This window comes from Copadichromis virginalis, linkage group LG4 (genome assembly GCF_057382275.1).
Source record: "Copadichromis virginalis isolate Kocher_CV1m ecotype Utaka linkage group LG4, C_Virginalis_male_GT1.1, whole genome shotgun sequence".
Classification (NCBI taxonomy): Eukaryota; Metazoa; Chordata; class Actinopteri; order Cichliformes; family Cichlidae; genus Copadichromis; species Copadichromis virginalis.
The window spans coordinates 26,115,984-26,142,784 of NC_140621.1; the positions used below are offsets into that span (position 1 = coordinate 26,115,984).

The 26,801-nt window shown below is 40.8% G+C and overlaps 1 protein-coding gene across 1 annotated transcript; it reads right to left on the reverse strand.

The window, feature by feature from the left end:
• Positions 1–1,467: 1,467 nt before the first annotated feature.
• On the reverse strand, positions 1,468–17,436 carry s1pr2 (sphingosine-1-phosphate receptor 2). The gene is made up of 2 exons (XM_085454522.1): positions 16,846–17,436; positions 1,468–4,535 (listed from the first exon to the last, which is right to left on the reverse strand). Exon 2 carries the CDS (start codon positions 4,414–4,416, stop codon positions 3,295–3,297), a length of 1,122 nt encoding a protein of 373 aa, XP_085310648.1. The 5' UTR covers positions 4,417–4,535; positions 16,846–17,436; the 3' UTR covers positions 1,468–3,294.
• Positions 17,437–26,801: the final 9,365 nt, after the last annotated feature.

The window sequence follows — 26,801 nt, forward strand, 5'->3', positions numbered from 1 at the left end:
GTGTTGTGGACTGTACCACTGTAGCTATGTACAGGTAAAACAGTTTCGATGATGGACTTAATACATCCTTGATGTACGTATCGTTTGTGACCGGAATTACACGTTTATGTCATAAATGTTATTAATAAAAGAAAAATGGGAATTTTTGTCTCTTTTATAAAGAAATAATTTATCTAGAAATGCACAATTAAACCGATCCACCCTTACTGTTTGATAGATGTCGAAGTGGTCTGACCAGGCGGAAGTTGTTGTTTACTAATGAGCTATCGCAGCAAGACATCTGCATCTGTTGTATTACTACTACTTAAAAAAGTACAATTAAAAAAACATTGACTGGATGGCATCGTAAATGTGATACACAATGTAGCTGTTGTATTATTGTAGGGTAACAATAGTTGATTATCCACTGTGGATCACTTCCAGTGCGACTGTACTATCCATGCCTCAGGTCATGATTGCCTTAAGTTGTTTGTAGATATTTTGATTTGGGCGACTGCAATGTCATTATGAGCAAATAAATACGGAGACAAGGTCCTTCAACTATAACCAGCTACGTGCCTATTCCACCACAAGGTGGCAGTGTGTCATCGGTAGAGGATTAATCTCAGGCGGTCAATTTGTTCTTGTACAGTATTTACACATGGAAACCCACCATGTCCGCTTTTACCACCAGCTTTTATTGACACTTGTTTATTCTGTTATTATATTAATTGGTCAGTGTTTAGCTGTGTGTACAGTCACTGCACAGCTGAATAATGTTTAGAAATAGGCGGGGTTTTTGTTCTTTTCCTTTAGTCTAAATTGTAAAGTACTTCAAATTTCGTGCTGTTCTACAGCAATGAGCTTACATGGGCTGTGCTTTATGTGTACACAACTTCACATACAGGTTTCTGAATCTGATGTAATATCCTGCAGCGCTATGGAAAGACTTGGCAGACATCCCAGCAGCACAGCCTCCTGGGGCTGATTCAGCCAGCGTTCCCACCCAGGAATCCTGGATGTCTGACAGGAAACAGGCCCAAATCTCCCAAGGCCTCTATAAGTCAGCCTCCCCCCTCACCCCAAGCATCCCTCTTACCCAGAAAAACCTCTCCCGGGGCTTTTTCTTTATGCTTCTCTCAGACAAACACTTACAAACAGGCCATCTTCTCCACCACACCCCACTTTAAGCCCCCGCACTCTGTCCTCTGCCCAGCTTCCCATCCTTTTCAGGTCTACCTTTAGCCTTAAAGCAAAGCTATATTTTCATCAGGTAAGATAGCCATGATTAATCACAAAGCAGTATTTGCACAAACAATCACAGGCTTTCATGTTGAGGCTAGTGTTTTTCTGACCTTGTCAGAGCATGTTTGGATTTAATGCTGCATTTTAATTCCTTCTAAGATGGATTCACAATAAAAAAAAAAGAGGCAACTCAGGACATGCAGAAAAGTTGCAGCTGCCACACTGGTTGAGTAAAGCTAAAAATCACACGCACACTTTTTTTTCAGTATTTCATTTATTTTTATAAAACTGGAATTAACAAAAAGGCATGTACCTATTAGTGTTTCAGATTGTACCAGTTTAATACAGGAAGCGTGCTACTGGACACACACAACTATTGCACACAAGACATTGCATAAAAAAAGTCATACATACTGTACAAAGACACATACATACAAAACATACACAGTTATTTATATATATAACATAAAAGTTGGCAAACTCATAGGTACACCGATTTAAAAAAAAAAAAAAAATGGGGGAAAGGAAACATCACGGAAGCTGCCAAAGTGCGTGTCCATCTAAATTTAGAAGTCAATATAAAAAATAAAATAAAAAATAAAAACACTGACAGGGAGAAGAGTTTTAATTGTGTGTCCATGAGAAGAAGGTTACAGTAAGCCTAAACAACAGGAACCGGACACTGAAAAAATAGAACTTCCTATGGCTGAGGGAAGTTGCGTGTTGTAGGATGTCAGGGAACGAGGATGAAGCTGACCTCCCAGGAGGGCAGATACCTCTCGTGCGTCTGAAACCGGATCTTCTGCTATTTTGTAGACAAGGTGAGGGGTCTTGAGAAACATGAGACGGGTTTGGATCTTTATTTGCACACGGCTTATGGTTTGCAAATTAAACCAAGATGTTCACAACAAATTCTTGTTCATGGTGCTGTTTGAAAATTCACAGTAAGAGTGATCTACCCTGTTTATCCCACTCTCTGTTTGTCAATGACTTTGTAATTCCAAATGATGGTTAATAATACTGTCGACAATGGGGTACATGCCCCGAACACTTCATACATACATTCAGCCTTTTGCCCCCATGAGGAAGGCACAAACAGAGGCAGCACATTGATTCTATGTTACTACAACACTGCAAGGGCATCTGTTCTTTTAGTTAAAGCTTCTAAACAGCTGTTATTGAGTCAAATTTGCCATCTGTGCCTACTCCCTTAAGGAAATGTGCATTCTGATTAGGCCTTCCTCAACGGAAACTGTTTAGATACAAAAGACAACAGTAAAAGCAAGAGGGGCAGATTAAGAGGACAAATGAGGGGAGGGGTGTTAGTGATGGAAGCCGTATCTGGAGTATATCATACATGTTAGCTCTTACAGTCTGAGTTTCATGCATTAAATGTGAGCAGATTACACAAGTTTGTTGTAGTTTATCAAAAGGTACGGTTATATAGGGACTATATAGTCCTGGTTTTGTCAAAGGACTACTTAGTAATTTTGTTTCAGTTGACCACTGCCACTGACTCTGTAAATAATGAGTGATGCAACTTTAAGCTTAATGCATACATATTTCAGTGAGGAAGAGTAATGTGGTTTAATCTTACACAGGGCAGAAATCTCTACAGTAAACTACAAAGTGCAATTTTGCAAGCTTTGCATTGACACAGTTCTTGAAAGTCCCAAACAGCTATTACATAACTATGATATTATGCACATTATTTTTGGCTTTTAAAAGGGTTTAACACATTTAAAAGATGAACATGATCATAGGTATATAAGTGAAAATGGTTTGCTCCACAATCGAGAAAAGTACCCATGAGAACGTTATAGTTTCTCATTTACTACGTTGGTTTCCTCTTGCATTTTTACACCAGCTGCATGGGTGATTTTAATTGCATACCGATTATAAATTCACACAGTATCAATTGTAATGAGAGATTTAAGTCTGTGTCTCAAAGACAGCTTTGTCCCAGCCTCACCCACTTGTCTTAGATCCAGGACGTGCTAGCTTGTTTCTTTTTCTCACACTAATACACATGATATCCTTGGACCCTATCAAACACCCTATCAAACCCTATCAAACACAGGTGGTGCATTCTTTCATAATAGGCATTTTCTGGTGTTCAAGTTTGTTGGTGCAGTGTTCCAGAGAGCTGGAACTCTTTAGAGGAACCAGACAACGTTCAGAAGGCCGCCCACTTTGCAGCACGCCCCAGCAGCAAATCAAACGGAGGAACTCCCTTCTCATGTCCTTACTGCGCAGCGTGTAGATCACTGGGTTAAGCGCAGAATTCAGAGTGGCAATGCAAAAAAAGGTGCTTGATTTGGAGAGGATAGGGCAGGAATATATGCTGCAGGACGAATCCAGAAGGAGAATTGTAAAAGCGGGCAGCCAGCAGACAATGAAGACTCCCACCACTATTGTGACCGTTTTCAAAAGGGAATAAGCTTGTGAGTTGGTTGCTTCCTGGTGGCTGGAGCGTACAATCAAATAGATTTTCACATAGAGGATGACAATAGAGAGTAGTAGGAGGCTGAAAACAGTGACGACAAACACAATGTATTTCTTAGAGTAAAGTGGCAAAACTGCCGAGCATTCAGGGAGGTTGTCGATGCAGTTCCAGCCGATGATGGGGAGTCCTCCAAGAAGGATGGAGGTAACCCAACAGGCTCCAATCAGCAGAAACATTCGGCATGTTTTGTTGGAGCCGTATACCTTTACCTTGGTGATAGCGATATAGCGCTCTATAGCTATTGCCAACAGGCTGAAGACTGAAGCTGCCAGAGCAATGAACACTGTGCCTTCCCTGATGAACCACTGTATTGGGAACAGCTCAAATGTATTTGCCCCTGATAGAAAAATGTTGGCTATATATGCTGAGCCTGCAAGCAGGTCAGAGAATGCCAGGTTACCAATGAAGAAAAACATAGCCGAATGGAACTTCTTGTTGCGGCAGACGGCAGTCAGGACCATCAGATTCTCAAGGATGATGAATGTGCAAAGGATGACGATCAATATTTCGAGACTGGAGGGATGTTCTTTTTTTTTTTTCTCAATTTCTTCCCTCATTTCATCCGTGGTCATGTTTTTAGCATAGGTGTAGTATAAGCGAATCACAGTCTTATTGTAGTACTGGGAATATTTGCTCCCCATGGTGACAGGGTGGCAATGCACAACGGCTTTACGACAAAGATTCATTCACACAGTGTTGTTCAGAGCGTCTATGCCAGTAGTTTCTGCCTTTGAGTAAAGGACAGGAAGGATGCTGGGAGGGAGACTGTCCTACAGTCACGTCTCAGAAGCTCTATGTGGGTCACCTGTAAACACAAAGAAAGAGAGAAGGCCAGGATTACTAACAAAGGAAATGTTGTTGCATCGATGTAATAAACTGTGACAAAGAAAATATATATTTTTAGCAAAGCCACGTGCTCAGCAAAGTCAAAACCTAAAGCAAAACAGAGTATCCAGGAAACATGTTAAGTACAGCGGAAACTAGAAAATTCTTACTTATTCTGACTGTAATAACCCAGGAACAGTAGGATGGCGATAAACAAGAGCTTCAAAAATAAAACCTTTTATTGTCATAAATCCTTGAGTTGCTTTACAGCAAAACAGATGAAAAATAAAGAATTGGGTGCTACATTTAAACCACAAAGGCAAACCTTGCAGTTTGCAAGGAAAAGAAGTCAACCGCAGAAAGACTTTGCACCTAACCTAAAGAAGAAGAAAAAAGTACTTTAGTTATTAACCTCCACAAGCAGAGATCACCTTCAGGTGAAAGAATAAATGCTTTGTTAGGGCTGGTGCTTAGACAAAGGACTGCACTCCCAGTCTGAAGGGGACATTCCACTAACCCTGTCCAAGCACTCGGCTGTCAACACACGGCATTGTTGTGGGGAGCAGACCATTCCACTCCAGTGAGTTACCTCTTGAAACTTCAGCATAGCATGCGGATCAGCCAGAGCTCTTCATCCTGACAAGCACCAGCCACCCACTTCCAACCAAAAGTTTTGCAGCTAATCAAATAGATACCAGAAAGTTAAAAGTTGGGGCTTTCCTAAGATTTGAAAAACAAGATGTTTTATCTCTACACCACACTTTTACATAATGATTTCTGAATATCATTAGTTTTATGAAAACTGCTGTGGAAAAATTTAACTAATAGGAAAGTTTTATCATGACATGCCAAAAAACAAGTCCCAGTGTGAACCGCTAAAATGGATTCAAATTTCGTTTTTTATGCAACAACAAAAAAAAATGGGCCCCAGCTACAGGATCTAAAATAAAGGAAGGTTGGAAGCTCTGGAAATCTAATTAGAAGTGGAGCCGGTGTTTTAAACCTGTCAAAAGAAATATGATCTCTCTGCAGACTAGCTTTCAGAGTAATTCAACACTGATGCGTCCTTGTCTTTGCTAGGGAAAGGGAAGAACTGAGGTAAGTGTTGGCTAAAGAAGAAATGAGTGGAAACTGGGCCTGGATCTCTTCTCTGTTCTAATAGGCTTTGAATCTAAACCTGAGAGCCTAAAAGATAAAGAAGGAACAAGACAAAGCCAGACAGAGAGAGCATGGATGTGGAACGGCATCTGGACACAAAGGCAGGAATCTGAGACATCGCTGTGACGTGCACATACATACACAAACCCATCAATGCATTGCATTGCATTGTAACACACTCGGCTAAATGTGACAGTAGTGTTGCAAAGCATCCTCCTTGCATTCAGACAGGTTCAGCGCACAGCTGCTATAGGCTGCCAGTAATAACCAACACACCGTTTCCTTAAGCAGGAACAAAGAACAATAGTCTCCTTCAGTGTGGATAGCATTGGCCTTCAGCCTTAATAAAGGGACAGCATGCTTCCATTTGGCTACAGCAACTGTATCATAGCAGAAATTTACAGCCAAGCACTCCCTTATCCAACTGCTATCAGAAAAGCCGGGCTCCTCCCCATCCCTTTTAGCTCCAGTAATAGACACAAATAGGAGTGTTTGAGCTTAAGCACATGTGGCATCTGCACTCGGGTAATTATATTAGGTTGTATTATTGCAGCCTATAATGAATTAACTCATGAAAAAGAACCTCTGTGTCTCTGCAGTCTCCTGTCTACTAATGGAGAAAAAAAAAAAAATTGGGCTAGCTTTGTTTCACCTTGACTTTTTTCTCTCAGCTCTGTCATTTTTTTTTCCTTTCGGTACGGCACTCTTTTTATCTGTTGTGTAGACAGCTCAAGGTCCGCCTGTCACCAAGGAGTTTTTGGCAACTGTCATCAAGGGATTTCACTTCATGTGGGAAAACTTGACGGGCTGGTTTGCCGAGTGCACCGTCTAAATGTGTTAAACCCTGCCCTGTCGCTCTACCTGCAATACAGTATATCACTCAGATGTTTCTACATTGGCTGATCAACACCTGAACCCCCGCCTTCCTGCCCCTTTGTTGAAGCATTTGACCCAGACAGCACTGTCACACTTCCACAATAAGGGTGACAATGCTAAAAAGTGTTGTCATACCATGACTACCAATGTGTCAATTCTTTTAGACTAGATGTGAACACTTGAAATAATAATCACAAGTAATGTCATAAGAGTAGTATAAAACTAAAACCACTCTAGTCATTTTATTAACTGGCTAATATCAGATTTAAATTCCCCAACTCCCTGAAAAATCTTAATTTTCGATTAATTACAGGAAGAGTAGAAACGTTGGCCTATATTTAAATATATTTCTATATATTTCTATATTTGACATATAAACCACATTTCTGCTTATGTGCACGTTTCTGCACTTAAATGCATCGGTGCAATAAAATACATTACAAACCTGCACCTAAACATAATGCATGCACTTTTAGCTTTCACATGCAGAAGTGCCACTTAAATTGATTCAAGGTGCTTGCTGCTACTACTGCACATTCACCCAATGTATGTGTATATATATATATATATATATATATATATATATATATATATATATATATATATAAAATGTTCTTCCTCTACACCCCCCCCCCCCCAATTTTTTTGCACATGTCGAGGAGCGTGTCAGGCTACATTTCACTGTGTGTTATACTTGTATAACTATGCATGTGACAAATAAAGAACCTTGAACCTGCACCTTGAAGGTGGAAACCTACTCTCAACTTTTCTCTGACGCCCCCTCAAGTCATTATAGATTAAAAATTTAATCTGAGGTTGCTTCCAACACATGTACAGCGCATGCAGGTTTTTGAATCAGGTATTGGATGTTTTTCCATCGGAATGACGACAATTTAGTTTTGTTTTTCACAAAGGTGGAGGTGGAGGTGTAGCATGGGTTACCGAAAGACAACATGACATCCTGTCTGGATTTTACAGCAAAGGCCCAACAAGGTGCAAGAGCAGGTGATGAAACAAACGCTGGCAGAGAAGCAACACGTGAATTAAAGACAAAGGAAGCCAAACAAGAGACAGATACCTGTGGCAGGATATCCTATCAGAGAGCTTTGAGATCTGTATCATAATAAATTTCTCATAAATGATGCAAAGGTTCTCACGTAATGCACCTTTCTCTGCTTTACAGTGTTTGTGATACTTCACAGCTATGTATAGTTTTCACACCACACATGCAAGAAAATGTATGCAGCTGCATTTGACACCGAATTTTTAAAAAAACTTTATTTAGTGTTGCAGGGATATGCGATGCATCATGATAGCGGAAGGCAAGCTACTTTTGAGTGAACATGAACAGAAAAAAAAGGTTCCGATTTTACCATGTAAGCCTTAATTTTTCACACTTATGAGCATTTTTCGCTTAATAGTGTCTGAAAGATGAGAATTATTATCTTACTTTCATTTTACAGCTTAAATTACAAAATAAGTCCAACAGACCTGTATAAATCTTGGGCCATAAAGGGTTTTAAACATGCAAAGATTGCTGGAGATAGAGCCTGACGGTTGCTCTTGAAAGCAGACTCTTGCTCTCTTTGGATTTTAACAAGAGAAAGAGCTTTGTCTTCATCGTGGCACTGACGGTTGAACAAAAGCTTCAGGTGTTTTTCATTAGAAACACACAAGTCCCAGTTTGCACCAGAAAACAAACAAAGCCTCACTTCCTTGTTAAACCTTCTGCTACCTGGCTCCATTTTCACCAGGGGGAAAGCATTTGAAACTCACAGTGATGCTAAACCTCAACAACACAAAAAGATTTCGTTAAAGACCATTTCAGACAACAACAACCATGAACCGTGAATTGAGAAAGTTTATATTTGACTTTTATCTTGGCTGCATTCAAATATGTTTACTGTTTACTTCAAATAATCCTTCAGCGCACTTCACGGTTGAACTGTTTGTGGTCGGAGACATCCTGTGACACATCTTTCTCCATCTGCCTTTCGCACTCCCTGCGAGCAAGATACCGTAGTGGAAACATATACTCAGACCAGCCTCTGCTGTTCAAAAAAAAACTGTATGAAAAAGTTAATGTGTGGATTCTCAAATGTAATCTCTCTTATATGCAATGTGATCTATCTCAAAGTATGCTATCACGGGTGCACAGGAAGCCTCTGGTGCCATTATTTTTTTTTCTTTCCTGTTCAGTTTCTTGTGTGTTAATTATCAGTGTTAATCTAAAATGTGAGTATGATTTGCTGTAAATTTTAGCCAGAGTGACTTACATCTTGCTTCCTTACTTTCCCACATGCACATTCTACTCTACTGTAAATGAAGATCACCACGTTAAAGTAACAAAGACCTTTGTATATGTGTTTTGTTTGGTTTTTTATTTCGACTGAACTAAAAGCAAAAGCTGTGAACATCCCGCGGAGGTGTGAGCAGAGATTCTTAGAGGGAAAATTCCACATGCAACGCACAGCAAATATCAAAGTTTCCCCCAATGTCAAGTGCTAACATGCCAGACATGGGGGGGAAAAAAACACCTAGCTCCACCACAAGGTTTCACCACTGCTACCACAGATGCTGAAAGGAAGTGACTAAACCATGCTTACAGAGTTCTGTTTTTTTTTTTTCTACACTTTTAACTTTCTTAAATTTGATCAGTGATGACATAGGAGCCTTCCTCTTTACACTGACAGGTCAAAACACAAGCCATTTGCACACAGGAGCCCACCAAGACCCCACACCCACCCTTGCATCAAGCCCGCAGAAAAAAGAAAAACACAGGATGGACTGTGTCTGCTGGCAGATGGTTCCAGTCCCTCTTTACCAATCAATCAATCATTCACCGCCAGGCCTCCATGAGGAAAATCATTTTATATCAGCACAGCGATGCTATTGATTGTCTGCTGGCAATTACCAGGAAAAGGCAATTATCCCAGTTTCATGGTTTAACAGGAAAGAGGAGGATGCATGGTGTTGCTGTCACATGACTGTCCCAGACTTTAAACGACATTAGGGACAGATTCGCTTATTTGAAGTTTAAAGAAAAACAAAAAAGAACAAGAAAAAAAACTGCTTGAACTTATTTTCCCCTCTCTTTCATGCCCAGCTGCACACAAATTCAGCAACAAGACGGATGCAAAAAAAGCTGTGAAAATAAAGAAGTAACCAATTTAAAAATAAATTGAATTCAGTTGAGCGTAAACAACCTCAATTTCCTGTCACGAGAGAGGCCTCTTACTCGTGGTGTGCTGACCTCAAAGGGAAACATGTTACGTGTTACAAATTCACCTGTGTGTTCAAGCAGAAAGATTGAATTAGTAGTTGAGGTGTTATGCACACTTTTTCATCTTTTGTCACTTTTGTTATTTCAGTCAAGTCACAAAGATAGGACAGTGTTTTTGACAGTTGTGACAGCTGATATTTTTGGAGAGCAGCAAAATTCACAGACCCTGACAGTCTGTCGATGATTTTACAAACTTACACATAAGCAGGACACATTGGGCCGAGGATAGACAAGTGGAAAAGTGGCAGATATATAGTCGCTTTTGGATCTGTTGTTTTCAAAAGACCAGCATATCACAACGGTGCTACGCATGAAAACTAAAGCAAGGGGAAATGCGAAAAATGAAGGCTTTTAGCAAGCCCAGTAACACGATCAAGAGGCACAACAGACTGGATGAATATGATAGTTGCTGCAACATGTTACTGTTTATGTGGAGGGGAACTGAACTGAGGAACAACAACGTTAACAGAACAAAAAAAAAAAAAAAAAAAAAAACATGGCGAGCAATAACCTAGCTTGCTAAACTATGTCACAGACATCTATATATTACATCCCCTTCTGTCATAAAAACACTAACAAAACACAGAAGTATTTAGCACACATTAGTATCGGTGTCACACCTGCATCATAGCATCAAACGAGAGACAAAACACACAGCAGTTCCGTTTTACTGAAAGGTGAAACAGTTCCTCCACTTGAGTTTTCACACTATGTTTTAGGTTTAATTTTAGCTCCAAATAGCAAATGTTTGTCTCTCTTTGTTTGCTACTACACCAACATTAATCACGTGCCACTAAAACCTCATATAAGCGCCTAGATATAGGAGAGCTCGTGTCCCCAATACACGAGATCTGGCATATAATTAGGGATTACCCTTTCGCTCGTCAAACAGTTTGACAGTTTGGGCACAGCCTCTTCTGGGGGTCGCAATCTGGCAAGACATCTCAGTGTGGAAAAAAAAAAGCATTTTTAGCTCACGTCTTATTGTGTCACTTTTCTGCTCCTTTCTGAAGTCACATCACAGTCTCTGCAGCTTGATAATGCTTTATATATCGTGGCTGTTTGTGTGCTTTAGGGTTCTTCGGGTACCAACTGAACATAGCTGTAGACAAAGAGCTGCAGAAAGAAGGGCATCGTGCAGCCTCGGGAGCTATAACCATCACCCCCACTGCTGCTGTCCCCTCAGTGCTCCACTCTCTCTACTTGGGGGTGGGGGATCTCCAAAGTCGGCGCCTGAGAGGCAATTACTGTAATACGTTCACCCTCAGACCATCCCTGTCAACTTACGTCTCGTTTTCAAATTGTTCATGTTTTTATATTGCCCCATATTTGCATATTCTCCTTTCATGCGGCTCTCCGATTTGCAGAACCACATAATCCTTACTCTGACACCCCTCAACCCACCTCGTATTTTTTAAACTTCACCACAGAGATCAAAAGACGAGGCCACAAAGAGGTGATCAAATGCACATCAAGAGGGATTTATTTAGCCCACATCTGGAGCAAGCATGTTCTTAAAGCCCCCTATTAAAGACTTCATTACAGCACATAGTGCGCAATCAGTTCGACAGAACTGTGTAGCTCTGCATCAATAGACTACATTCTCAGGCAATACACAAATGAGTATAACGTTTTAATCTTTTCAGAAAAAAGCACTATTATTTTAAATTACTTAAATACACACTTAAAGATTATGATTTTCTGAAATACAAAATCTCAGGAAATTTTATAAGACACTTCTCAGAATTTACCCTTCAACATGTGATATGGTTAAACCACTTTTAAAATTGCAAAGCGCAGAATTTGTCGGCGTGCGTGTCTGAAGGTAAGGTAGTGTTAACCACATGGCGCCTTTCTTAGAGATGCTGAACATGTGTGCATCACATATGCGCTCTGCTTTTTTATCTCTGCACTTTGCACAGCTTTCTTTTTTTCTTTCTTTTGTGAGTGTCTCTGTGTGTCTTTGTGTGAGTGCGTGTCTGTGTACGGCGGCTTAAACCAGCAATGTACGTGCAGGCAATGCCATGCAATGCAGGCAGAGAAGTGAGGTCAGGATTGGTTGGCCTCTTGTGAGAAACCTCATGTGTGAGAGCGAAATTGAGTGACTTGAGTTTCAATCACCATGTGCCTCTAACACCATCCCATAGTTGGGTTTTTTTTTTGTTTGTTTGGTTTTTTTTACAATAAGGTGCCTCCTAATGAAAGGTTTTCAGCCCTCTTTAGTTATCTTTTGTCCCAGCTCACTGTTCCTATTATATCCTGTTTCTAGACTTTCAATTCCACCCCTTCTCATGTTCTCTTGGTAACTGCGCAGATGCTGTGAGAGAATTTGAGATTATTTAATGCATCCGGTGCTAGTGACCACGAGACATGACTGTGTATATCAATGCATGTGTTTGTGTTGATTGGTAGTGCAGAGGGTTCTGTGACTGCGACACTGTGACTGTTTGTTCCACAGATGCTGCAGTGATTTGCAGTGCACTGCACATCATAACAAACAGTCACGGTACACCAGACCATAATCAGTAACGCAAAAAAGGTTTACTGCACAATGAACCGCAACAATGTCTGCAGAGTCGAATGCAAAGAGCCACAAAGCCACCCCGACTGCTCCTGTCTAGTGTCCACTGATAAGTTGATAAATTGACAGTGGCTCTCCATCCCTCCCTATGATCGAGTGTAGGAAAACAACTCCAGACTCCTCTGGCAAACAGAGGTCCATTAACCATAGCTCTGTTTTATGGAGAAAAACACGGTTGCCTAGAGAGAGAACATTGTTGTGTCCACACAGCCCTAACTTGTATCCCAGTATTTTATACAGTTTAGGAATGATTGCATTGAATGGCAGCATTTATGTCTTTGAAATCTCCCCAGCATGAGTGCATCATATGTCAAAACGCGAAGAAATATACTTGTGAGCTGCAAATGTGTGCCACGGATGTCTAATGTTACACGGTTTCGGCAGTTTCGAAGGTCTGCTTTATATACTGTAGGCATTACATGAGTGCAAATAAATAAACTCAGCAGTTACTAATTTTTCTTTATATACTGCATTATATCCTGGCTCTGGTTAAAGTGGCTTACCACTACGTAATATGTAAACAGCAAACAGTGTAGCTGTTGTGGAACTCTTCGAATAGCAGAAGGCAACTACCGTACTTGACTTTCACTTAGACGAGGCACATTTAAATGAAAACGTCTGAGCAGTTATCATTTAAATAAACGGCATCCACTTCTGCCCCGTCTGTCTGTTCAATTGGAGCTGTCTGGCTTCCATCATGACCCAGCTTGTGTTTTGCTGTAGGTTAAGTCCATCATATCTTTCAGCTTGGAAAGACTTAAGCTGAAGCATTTACAGGATAAACAAACTGAATAGCTAGTTTCAATAAAAATGCCCTCACAGTTGGCCATTTTGTCTAACTTTTAAAGCCTGTGAGTGGATATAACAAAAACCTAGCAACCAAAGAAGCTCATTAGGACGAGAGAGAGCAAATTAACTCTCAGCTCCAAACAAAAGGAACAGCTTCAGGAGGCTTTCACTGGCTGAACAGGGCAATTGAAAACCCAAGAAAACTGTCTCCAGCTTCCTCCTGGGTCTGGGGAGGTGGGGTGTTGAAGTAATCCTGTCAAGTTGTCCAGCTGCACAAACAAAGCTGACCGGATAACAAAGACTTCCAAGAGAGAGGAAGAAAGAGGAGGAGGTGGTCTCCAAAACAACAGCATCTTCATATGTACCTGCCCCGAGATCGCGCAAGAGCGAGCCCTGAAAAGGATCAGAAATGAGAAAACCACGACATGACCACACTAATTAAGCCTGCCACGAGGACAGACTGTACGAGGCTGTTGCCTTTCAGTTCATAAATCACGCTGTCCAATCTAAAGACCGATCCAAAGCCACAGGAGTAACCAGAAACCCTGCATTCAATCCATTCGTCATTGTCTCTGAAAGACCCATGTTGCAAGTTTGTCCTGAAAACCTTTTTTTTTTGCATTGCCACTTATTGGCAGCATCTGAGTATTGTCTCGTCCAAGCTTGAAACTGCAGGAGAATTGGAACAGACTTATCCACACCAGAAAGTGTCAGGAAATCCTGGCATGCTGCTACAAGCATCAGGGCCTGGTCATGGGGGGTCTCATAGTTTGTCCAAGTGGAAAAGGAATGTAAAGAGTCTTTAAAGCTAATGGTTTCTTTCGCTGATTGAAACAGCATTTTAAAATACTCACAGCTATTGTTTCCCCCAACAAAATAAAATCCATATTTGTAAATGTGTTTTTCATAAGAATAATTATTTTTAACTGGAGTGAGTAGGTGTCAGCAAAGAGCAAGCACATCATTTGTAGCTTAAAAAAAAAAAAAAAGGCTAAAAGCAAAGCGCACCACATGTATTTCTCTGATCTGAGGCACTCCCAGCTTTGGCTGTGAATCATATAGCAACATGCTGTCAGCTGTGTGTTGTGACTTGCGCCTCGGCAGCTTGCGAACAGAAGTCGTTTATTTTGCTCCAGCTGCCACACCCAAGGAAAGTGTTTTTCACAAAAAAGGACTACCAGCATGAGCACGTAGAAACCAGATGGCTATCCGCAGACCACTATTAATATCACAGAGAAATCCCAACAGAGGAGTATAAACACAGGCGTTGTCCCTCGTTATCTGACATGGTTCCTATTCTTTTTAAATGTATGCATTGACCTCTGACTGCTTTTACTGAACCAAGTAAAAGACAGGGCGCCTCTGGCAGGTCATGCCTCTGATCTTTTAGTGTTGTTATGAGCCTGATCTGACTGAATAAAGCACAGACAACAAAAGGAAAGACAGCTTCCTCAAAGAAAAGCTTTCTTGCTGCTCCCTATTAGTGGACTGCTCCCAGGCCTTAACTGAAATCTGAGCATCCTTCAGGGATCAACGCCACCCACCCACCACCCATTCCCGACTTTATCCCCCTAGTGACCTGTTCCATTAAAAAAAAAATCCCACAAATTGAGTTCCCACTGCTAAATTACCATTAATTTATTTATCCATCCATGCACTTATACATCTATTTATTTATTTACCCCATCTATCCGTCTTCATTTCTCACGCTATCCCCACTGAAACGGCTCCCATTACAGAGGGCCACTGAGCACAGTGGGCTGGGTCAGCATCGCACAGATCCTGAACTCATGAGGTAATGGGCTGCTGGTCTGTGTAAATGTCCCTACAGTTTAACATAAAACATTTAAGGTTCCTTTATATAGACTGTTAAGACTAATACCATGTGTGCTTCAACTCTGTGAAAGGCATTTAGCCAGTAATTTGATTGACCCTTTTGTTACTCCTGCCAAGGGATGGGGAAGGGGGTGGGTGAGCAAAGAAGCCCGGCACCAGTCAGGCCTGTGGCGGGTGTTGTTCACGTGCAATGAGCCATGTGGTCACATGGGACAAACACAGATGGATGGATGGTTGTGTCATGTCCTATCCAAGACATGCTGGGAAACACACCTGAGTCCACAGGTGGTCATGCATGCACCAAACAAACCAAGTCGGTCTTGCGCAACACCTGCATCAATGACCCTGTTGACAGCCTGTGCAACACTTGATAGGGTGACCCTATTGCTGCTGACTGTGTTTCCTTTTCACAACTATTCTCGATGTTATCACAGGAAGATGTGTACTTAATTTTAACCGGCTTCAAGCTATTCAACATTTTCAGACGCTGATTTCTCACGGCATTTCTTCAGCTGGTCCTCGAGATAATATGACCACAGACTTTTGTACTTTCAGACAGCCTCCTAATGAGCACCGCACCGTAGACCGACACACTGACCCAGACCAAGCACAGGACAGAGCATGATGGATGGAGGCTTTTATCTGAGCAATAAACATTATTTGCTCTAGCTTATCATCTTATCTCACTTTAACTTAAGCATTCTCCCAGGATGTCTACTGGACTGCTGACACCTATATCCTTCACTTAAGGATTTACTCATTTGGTCAGTATGAAACAGTATGTGCTGTGCAGTCAGTATGGAACAATATGTGCTGTGTAGTCAGCATGCTCTCAGCATGCGTGATAAGAAAACCTTCGTTAAATTCAAATCCGGATTTGCAAATTCAGGCCACTTACTTGCAGTTCAGCTGCATCGTATTATTAACGTGTATTCAAATGACATTTCCGTTTTAATTCTCACTCTAAACCACCCATAACAATGCACGAGATTCAGTTAAGGCCATGCTTGTTGAAGCTATGAGCTAGTTTTCACTGAAAAGTCTATCTCCCAAGCCCATAAGATTAACTCCGGTGCACATGGGGATAATGGGGGCTTTTGTCTTATTATTACATCCTTTCAATACAATGCCTTCTTTAGAGTGACGGATGAACAAGCCCCAACAACATCAGGGGTCACAGCGTGGAGGGGGTGCGGGGTTGAACGGGGGGGGGCACGGCAAGCTGGCTGTTTGGCTGAGCGCGGTTCCCCCTCAGCCTCGTACAGTACAGCTTCCATACATCAGAGTGCACATACACCCCCACCCGCCCACGTCCAGCTGCCTTGCACGTTAATATTTGACACGACAAATTGTTAATCGTTAAAGGGCGACGTCTAAGAAGCTGTCACGTTGAATCAAATTTAAAGAAGAAGAAAAAAAACATCTCGCGCTGTGCTGTAACTGCTTTCTTGGGACACTTGTGAAAGTGCAGAAGTGACGTTTCTTAACTGCGGCCACGCAGCGAGCTGGCATAGGTACTCATGAGTCATTGTGGCATTTTGAAAAGTTTGCCGAGACTTTCCAAGCATTATTGACACGCTTCACTGCTCATGCAATGAGAGGGACCTCGTGGAGTTTAGATAAGTGTCTGTCTCTGATTTTCAAAGTCCGAGCATCTATAAATATCAGCCTGGTGGAGCGATACAATAGTGCGGATCCCCTTTGTTAGGCTGCTGAAGCACATGCTCTTACTTTTTGCTCTTATCTTTAAATGGTGGGATTACTTACCCCATGAGAGATAGTAGATAGCAGAGTAAAGAGACGCTCCGGCAGTTTGATATTTGTCTTCAGGTGTCCTCACGTATGCGTCAAAGTTCAGCGCCTTCCTCTGTTACTCCAGACCAACGGTGACAATCAAAACTTTGGTAGCGGACCACACGGCGTGCCTTCTCTAGACAGTGGCAAATCCATACCGGTTTGAGAGCCACCACGAAACTGTTCAAAAAGGCGCGATGATCCCCCCACCCCCCCAAAAAAGAAGAAGTTATGAAAGTCAAACCAGACTTTTTATGTTAAAAAAGGTTTTAAAAAATGAAGAACTAGCAGTTTCTATTCTGTCGATCTAATCCAGTCGGCTGTCTGTCTGTCTGTCTGCTCTGTGAGAACAACACTGGGCTGTGGAGCGTCAGTGAGGCACTCACGCAATACGCGCTCACACACCCACACACGCGAGACGCGGCGTGGAGTGTATGGAAACGTCATATTCCCACGAAGAGCCGTGAGTCTCGCTTTTGAAATATAAAACTAAAACGAGGCAGTTCTGCGGCCAACAATTAATATGGAAAATGCCCTTTAAGCTGATTTCTGGACCTTTTCTTCACTTTGGAGCGCTCAAATAAAGTCCAGATGTTCCGCCTCCCCACTTCCTCTTTTCCTAACAGATCCCAACACTTTTCAACTGACAGAGGCCAAGTATTCCTGCACTGTGAAACAATAAATACCACCATTTGATCTGATTTACTGTGTCTTTAATATATTCTTGTTTTTTGTTTTTTTTTCAGCTGACCTGTTCTCGTTGACTGTTTGTGGTGACTCATGGCTTTTATTTTTTTCCATTTATCCCTCAGGTCTGGGCATATAGGTGCAATAAGATGGGTGAGGTGAAGGTAAGTCAGGACTTGTTAGTCAACAGGGCTGTGCCCACAGCTGGCAGGTGTTCGCCCCAGCGAAAAAGCCTCTTTCCAGCCGCAGGAAAGGTAATAATGTCTTCCCAGTCATTATGTTGAAAGCCAAAGTCGTCCCAAGTGGCCATGATGTCATGCGTCTGTGTAAAAGAAGAAGCTGCATTATGTTACTGCAGCAGTTAAACATCAAAAACTGGACTGGATTTTGTGGGATTGTGAGAGCAGCGTTTGGGATTGTTGAGACACCCTAAATAAATGTTTTGTTTGTTTGTTTAAAAAAACAGATTATTTTTTATAATAGAGAAAAGAAAAATCTGAACGACAAGTGAAAGACTTTGGTTGAAACACAGTGAGTCACTTTCAGATACCTTTTCCTCTTAAAAATGACCGCAATCCAAATGGCAGGAAACAGGTGGCATTTGTTCATACTTTTGTGTACCAGAATGTGCTTAATGACATCAGAGAGCATTAAAATGAAAAATGACTACATTGCTCTTATGAAGCCCCCCAATAAGAGTGTATGAGACGTAGCGTGCAACAGCCGTCTCCAGATGAGTCTTTGCCTGTCTGTGTCTACAAGACAGTTTGAACAACCTTGACTCATGCTGCGTCTGCTGATGGTTTACTGGGGTTGAGAAAGATTGTGCAATTCTCTCCCAACACACACATGTCTATCATCCTTGCTGTTGATGGTGTGGGGAAATTACTTTCTCTAAAGAAAAAGAAGAACAACTTGTGACAAAAAACATCAACTTTGCAACACTTCTTTTAACGTTGACTAAATCTTCCAATCTGCAATCCCCAAGTGATGGGGTCAATGCGTAAACGGTCTAGTGGTGTATCTCAAATGCTTTTGTTCTCACGGTCCTTCTTCAGCTAGGTGTTTAATGGCTGTGTAGCAGACAGGCTTTATGGACTGGCTGCTCACTGTCAGAGGGTTTATGATTGGACACTGCTCCACTAAAACTGCCCCGCTGCGGTCTCTCTCTCTGAGCCTTTAGGGGAGGGGTCAAGAGCCCTGACCTCACTTCCTGTTGGGGCTCCTCACAAGCATTCCATTGTCTGTGAGAATGTACATGGGCTCTGGGGACTCTGCACATCTGGCAGCTGTTATTAGCAACCTCCTGTACCCACCCCTAAACCCCCGAAGAAGAGTTCCACATGTGCTCATGGATGTGTGCCCCAAAACACACTTCAAAACCTGCTCTCTCCGATGTTGTTTGTCCTTGTGGTACATTTAAGCGTTTATTCTTGACAATAGGAAGGCGAAATGTTGGGAAACATGTTTGTGTTCTTTCTTGCAGTGTTTTTTAAATAATTGATTTGTGGCTTTCTACAGTCTTACTGTAAAAAGCCAGAGATTAGCTCAATAGAAAGGAGCTTGTTTGAATCTGTCTAACTGTAACCTGAACCTCTAAAGTTTTCTGATTAACACATCACACCTTGTTTGTTATTCCAAAACAAGTAGCAGCTTTGCCAGAGGTTTGTGGGCAAACGCTTTATTGTTTGGGATCTGCTTCTAACTGCTCACCTGCTTCTAGGCAGAATTAGAATCTGCCCTATAGATGCTGTTGTTGTACAGAAAAACAAAAAAGATAAGATGTGAAGACATCTGGTGAAATTTGAGGATTGTAATAGGTGGATTTTTGTTACTTGTGACCATGTTTATTGTCCGTGCAGAGCAAAGTGAGCTAACAGCCAGTGCTGAAGAGTAACAGAAAGTACTTAATCTGGTAGTTCAACCATTCATACTTCTATTATACATTTTACTACATGTCCTAACTGAAACCTATTTGACATTTAACAAGTCCTGGTACTTTGTAATTTCGATTACTATGACGTAATGCTTGACGCATTTCTCATTTAACACTATCTGTGACCACACACTTGAACAGTTTATCTGCTAAAATGTCGGGCATTTCAGAGGCATTGTCACCATGAAAATTCCCTAAAATGCCAATATTAACTAATGCCCAGTTCAGTTACTTGGGTAATTGTGCCTGGTGCAATGCCCTCACCTAGACATCACTGTCTAGAACAAAGGTGATGTATATTATGTACACAAAAGAAAAGTTGATATTCATACTTTGTCATTAAACAAAGATTGTTTTTGCAAGCTTGAAACTTTCTTGTTAGTTATTATTATCGTAATTATTTCTTCATTTCTGCATCCACCCACTTTCCTAAGTCGTTTCGAAATAGATTTTTTTCTCCATAGAGATAGAACAGTATATATATATATATATATATATATATATATATATATATATATATATATATATATATATATATATATATATACAGATTTTCAGTTTGTCTAAATATATTTACAGAGACAAACTGAAAATGTGTCTCATACACAGGAAGCCTTTATAGAGGTGAGTTGCCCTGTGTTTGACTTACCAGAACTGAGGTACTTAGCAGAAGTGGCACGACTGTACAAAGAGAACACAGCGGATTAGCTTTATTACTCATCACTGGAGGTCTTTGTTGTATGGAACCAGAGAACCAAAACTATAAATGAGTCTATGCAGAGGGGCTAAATATGCTATGTTTCAAATTCTTTGAGCACAATTACACCAAGGAAGTCCTTAGTATTGAGCCTGACTGCTCTCTGGCAGCACCGTGTGAGACACAGGGGCTTTCCATCCCATCTGTATCAACATCTGATAGCATGTAAATTCCAGGTACAGATGAACTGTCATAATGTCACAACAACAACAAAAAAAGATACGTTTTGTATTGTTTTCCAGTAATGAGTGATCTGTTGCTCAAGAAAAAAATTCTGTTAATTAGATTTTGTCGTATTTGCTGTACTGCGTGTTCTTCTTTAAATGGCATTTGATGGGAGTCCTACTATATTTTGTATCTTACATTTATTTTGTATTTTTTATTTTAGGCACTTTGGTGTACTAATTTTTATTCTGGTATTTAAAGATGTATGTAGAGTTTGGTTTTTTTTTTGTTTCAGACTCTTTGTTTTACTCATTATTAGTCTGACAGATGTATATAGAGTTTGTTGGTTGCCTTTTGGTGTATTTTTTGTCTTGGCAAAGCCTTTGAAGCATTTTGAGCTTGTTGTTTGTCTGAAAGGTACTATTGAAGAATTTTGATTGCAAAGAGAAAACAAATATGGAAAGTTGACCACAAGGGAAAGATCTTGCATCACTTCCTCTTCCAAGAAAGAAAAAAAATCTTCCAGACATTAGAAAAAATCACTGCTAATACCTTCCTCTTTCCTATAAAGATGTTTTACCAATGTGATATGAGTATTTTTAGCTTCTTGAATGTTCCTCAGATGATCGGGACCCATGATCCAGATGAAAAGGTAATAGCTCATGTGAAACCAACAAAGGATATCTGGCACTTCAGTTCCATAACATGAAGACAATACACAATGACTATCTATGTTTAGCTTATAGTGAAGAACACAAAGCTCTAATAATCACAATCATTGTGAATACAGCATGCAGGCAGACTGCTAGTGGCATATACCTTAGAGCAGGAGTCCTGTCTGGGGTCTAGCAGCTTATCTCTGCCTGCACTCTAAACATCAGACTTAAGTGCTGGCTGTGCCACATGCCTGTGCTGTTCACAGGTTTAGAAGAAATCCGTACACCCTCCATTCACTCCCTGAAAACCTGCAGTGTTATCTTACTGCTTATCTCTGGACCATCTAGAAACTTTTTTTCCCTTCGGCACAAAAGAACTTGATCCGCTCTGTGTGCAGGAGTAAAAATTTGAATAACTGTTCAGGTCACCTTGTCTGCTCATGCACAAAGGAAATATAGACCTTGTGTTATCTGTCAATGTTTATATTTTCTTGGGCATCATTTAATCCTCTGTGTTTGTGACAAAAACTTTACCAGCATTTTCTTTATTCGTGCAAAACTACAATATGCCATTGTTCCACCCATGTGCAGACGTGTCTCTCACATGGGTATAAAGTTACCATAGTTTTATAGCAAGGTTTAAAAAGCTCGTTCCCATGGTCCAGTTTTGCACTGGTCTGTGTACTGGTTACTATGCTTGGGTATTAGTATTGGATGTCCGTTGTATTCATGATTCACTGGTTTGCTGAGGGAAAAGGTGTTTGTGGATAGTAACATGTGGTGCCCACACAGTCGGGAGGGGGGTTAGTCATGACTCTTGTGGCTTCCTGCAGATTAGGATGGTGTTTATAGAGCCCTGCTAAAGTACCCTTAGTAAAACACATTCAAATCCACACACTCATTATTAGTCTTTTCCATTAACATAACTCAAGCCTGTTTTTAATAGCAGGGGCAGCCAAAGGAGAACTGATACAACTTCTGTCTGCTTTGTGACCAAACAGTCAATTGTTGGTTGAAACTGAGGGGGATTGTCTGAGATGTGGAAACAGCAAAGTTCAGCATCTGGCAGAGCCAGAGATAGGATCCCTGACATTTAATCTTCAGAGGCTTTGCTAAGGGCACGGTTAAAAATCTGATGTTTTGACCTGAAACCATATGGCAGCCATCAGTGGCAAAGAAGCACAACCCTGACATTTCTTGCTAATTTACTGACTAGAAGTTCAAAAGGTTAGTCAGAGGTTTGAATGAACACGTGGGTGTGTTAGTTTTAGAAAATGGTGATATCAGGACAAAAAAAATCAACTCAGTTTTTTCTCTGTTTACGTTGTTATGTGTTTGGAACATGTGATGATAAAAAGATACGTTTTTGCTTTGAACTGAGATTATTTTAGAAGATGACATTATGTTTACTATTCTGGGATTCTGCAAATGTGATAAAAACAGATGCTCTCACTCTTCGACCTTGACTGTTGACGTGGGATTCAAAAAATGCTACGTGCCTGTCATGGTAAGTAACTTCAATGTGTGTGAAGATGTGGTCACAAGAGACAAAGGAAGTCTCTCATTTTTTTGGTTCTCTCATGCAGAAAGAGAGAAAAACAAAAAAACAAAACGCAGACAAAACCAATGGAGCGGTACACTAAACGCGTCTATAGAGAAATCAGAAAAGAGAAGGATGTTAGGTCGTTTGACAGAGGGTAAACTAAGTTTTCCTAAACCAGGTCAAGCACACACTGAAATTTGGCTATTGTACTGCTGAGACAGGGAAACCAGACTCGGTGATTTAATCCCATGTATTTTTGCTTGAGGCCATACGCTGTTTTTGTTGTTTTTGTTTGCTTAAGTGCGTCTACAAAGGGTGTTTCTCCTGACGTATGAGTCCAAAGGTGCACATTCTCAAGGAGAAACGGCTCTTTTCCCAAAGGGAAGCTGACTGCCTGGGTCAATGTTGGAGGTCATCAGATAAGATGGATCAGGGGCAGGCCATCACTTTAATCCAGCTGTTCTCTCGCATGACCTTCACCCCTTTAGCTAAAGGTGAGCATTCACAGATCCAAATTTTGTTGTCAAAGTTATAACTTGGGCAATGAAAAAACGATGGAAGTGGAGCAGCAGGAGTCTAAATGTCACACCTCCCTGATACAGCCTGAAGCACCTCTGTCTTTAAAACTGGGACAGACACACATAAACATAAACAGAGCAGGAGACAGCCAGACAGTCACAGAGACATGAGAAGAAACCAAAGTTTGAGAAGGGATCAGGACAAATCTGTAAATTCATTTCTTGTAACACTGCAAAACAAATGAGGTAGTTAACAGTTAGATAAAGCAGGGCATTGTTGAATTCATAAAGTAGAATGATGTATTTTTATTGTCCTTTTTTTAAATAGTAGCACTCTTTAAATCACCTTTGAACCAGGGAGAAAACCTCAGAGATTTATTGACTCCACACCGTTGCCTCCCCTGTGTCTAAGCTCTACACACCACCCAGGAAGTGATGCTTTGATCAGCACACTGCACGCATTCTTCCCATCATCATCTCACTTCCCTCCCCGGTGTTTGTTATTGGCTGCAGCTGGAACACCTCAAGTCGCTCAGACCTCACTCCATCAGGGTTGCACTGACAAAATACAGCTCAACAAAGCTGGAATAGCTCACCTCTGTTTGATTTTAACTTTCGTTAGGATATAAAGTCCAAGTCAAACCACTAAAGGGTCTGCGGAGTTTCACAGCAAATGCTTTGTTTACGTCTCCCTGTAAAGCATCATCACTCTGTTACAATAAGCCATCAGAATATGATAGGGGAAAAAATGATGTATGACGTATGAAACAGAAAACAGGTTGGACAATCCATCCATTTGTCCATAAATGAGTGTGTGTGAGAGGAAAAGTACTGTACATAAATCGGGATTTCCTTGGCAAATGTGTGTGTGCACTTTAAATATTTTGATCAGATTGGAAATAAGCAGCAGCAAAGCAGACTAAAACACAGTCTGTCTATGTTAACACACAGTTAACACAACTCTGTGGTTAAAACTAGATGTTAAAAAAAAAACAACTTTTGGCCCGCCTCCAGTTGTCTGAGGCATCTATTAGAAACGATGAGGCCATTTTCCAGTGAAATTATTTCTCAGTTAACTGTGGTTTCACACCTGTTGATCTCTACTCAGTTACCATGGTAACTCCAGGTAACTCCTGGATAAGACAATAAGCAGTCTGTATTCACCTTCAATATTGCTATAAACTGATATGGATCGGTTTATGGCTTTTATTCTTTGTAATGTTTAACTTTTGGGTGACAGCTCAAAGACAGAGAGGATAAAGAGGGAGAGAAAGCAAGAGAGACGAGATGAATGTACATGTAAAAGATCTTTGATTCCCATAACATGGCCATATGGCCAAATATGGATATGATTGATCTTCACTTGTTTTAAATTGTTCTTTGCTTTTGAATGAAAATTCACCTGAAATTTTACAGGTGAGCAACAAGAAAACATGGCTCGCCTGGAGTCTGTGATACAAAATGAGAATATCATCAAATATACGTGACTGCCTAAAAAGGAAGTCTTTCTGTCTGAGTCATTTCACAACTCTGAATATTTTTTTAACAGCAAATTTTTATTTATTTTTTAACAGAACTCGTCTCACTTAACATTCTGTTCACTGTAACACCAATCAGTCAGAATGAGTTGACATGTATGGCAATAGTCTTTCCTGTTATGTTAAATGAGTTGACTTGCTGTAGGGCTTTGAGTGCAAAATGTTTGGGATAACAAACAAAAGTACTTTTCGGGAAGTTAAAAAAGGAAATGGCACTGAAGCCAACAGACATGATGCCCTCACTTCTCACATCCCAGTTCAAAATTTTTTGTCACACTATAAAAAATGGAATAAAGGTAGTGATATGGGGTACATATAGAAATGTACACGTACATATGTTTTAAACATTACAGAAAGATTAAAAGCACTGCTGTGAAGGCACAATATAAACAATACTTAAAAGGATCATTAACTGTGGCTAAAGAATCAACATACTTGCTTAAGAATTGGCAGATCTTCCCACATACAGTACGGTAACTCCTAACTCAATTATCTCTAAGCTAGCTAATGACATCGAGCCATCACTACTCCCTGGTAAAGTCCAAGATGAGACATGATGACTACAGTACGACACCTTCTCTTCAACTTCCCCCTGAAGGAGCTTTCACATGCTGATGACTGTTAGCTCATGCTGCTGCTTGCCAGCTGGTCTGGTTTTGCTTGCACATGTGTGAGTCATTGCATTAGAGCTTCAACTGTGCACAGTGAAATAAAAAGACTGCTGCATCATTATCTAATCACCCTGCAGGTTTGATAGGGGCAGTATACACTGTTAAGAACAAAATAAAAACCACTCCATCCGGTTGTTGAGGTGGATCATGGGAAATGCAGAGTCAGAGACATTTAAGTATGCGTAATTTGGCAACATTGCAGCTGCCACAGAGAATGCTCCATAAAACTGACGAATATCGCTGCTGGATAACAAAAAGAAAATGTGGCTTCAATTAACAGCTCGCACAAACTCTTCTGTGACTGGCAGTAATCTCGCTAACCTAAAACAGATTGATTTAGGCATTCCTCCTGATCTGAAAGCACCACCAGGACTAGTGTTTTTGTTCAACTTGAATAACACTATACAGCCAGACTCTCAGATTTTTGTTTATTCTACTGTCTCTTACCAACCGTGGGACTTTAACCTCTATGTCGAAGAACTGTTTCATTTCCAGATCTCTCCTTTACAGTTTTTTCTGAATGCTTAAACTCTAACTGTGATTCCTGTAGCACAATTCCTAAAACTATTCAGACTTATAGCAAAACCACTCACTGAGTTTGCAAAACCAAAAGCACAAAAACTGCTTTGCACTCAGTTTGCAATTTCGTAACACACACTTTGCAAAACTGTAGGCACAATTCACTGCACAACACTCAATTTCCAAATTTCCAACACACTCCTAGCAAAAGTATACACATGTATGGCTATCATTAACACTAATTTGCCAACTGTCTGGCACACTTTCACATGTCAAAACTTTTTTAGATAATTCGTTCACTTTGCAATCAGCCTAAGCACTATAATACAGGTAAGCTGTGTGTGCGGAGTACAATGGAGGGAGCAGAAAGAGTGAGAAGTAGAGGAGGCCGAGGAAGAGGACGTGGAGGTGAAGAAGTAGGATGAAGAGGACGACAAGGACAAGGAGGAGCAAGAGGAAGATGAGGAGGGGGCAGAGGAAGCATGTTCACTGCAGACCACGTAACCCATATAGTCATTATGGCAATTGCAAATAATCCTATACTTGGAAATAAACACTTGTGTTTGTTTTGATGTGTTTGAATAAACACCAGTACTTGAAGTTTGGATCCCTCTATGCTTATGGATCTATGACAGAAGTATGAGCTCAAACGGACATAGCCTACCTTGTGCACAGGGAAGGCAAACGCCAGATGTGTTTTGTATTCATACCATCAGTGTGCAGTTGGCGCATTGTGTGCTTAGTAGATGATGGCTTGTGTGTACTGTTTGATACGGAAACGCCATTTTTACGAAGGTGTGAAGAGTTAATCTAGCTGTGTTTGCTTTTGCAAGAGAACTACAATGTTTTGATTATTGGGTGACAGGTTTTCTTATTTGTGTGAAGAGTTTTGCAAAATTAGCCAATAGTTGTAAAAAAAGGGCTTAAGCAATCAGAAAA

Excerpts from the sequence above, each read along its gene's own strand:
- s1pr2 (XM_085454522.1), bottom strand. The coding sequence starts at position 4,416 with ATGAATCTTTGTCGTAAAGCCGTTGTGCATTGCCACCCTGTCACCATG.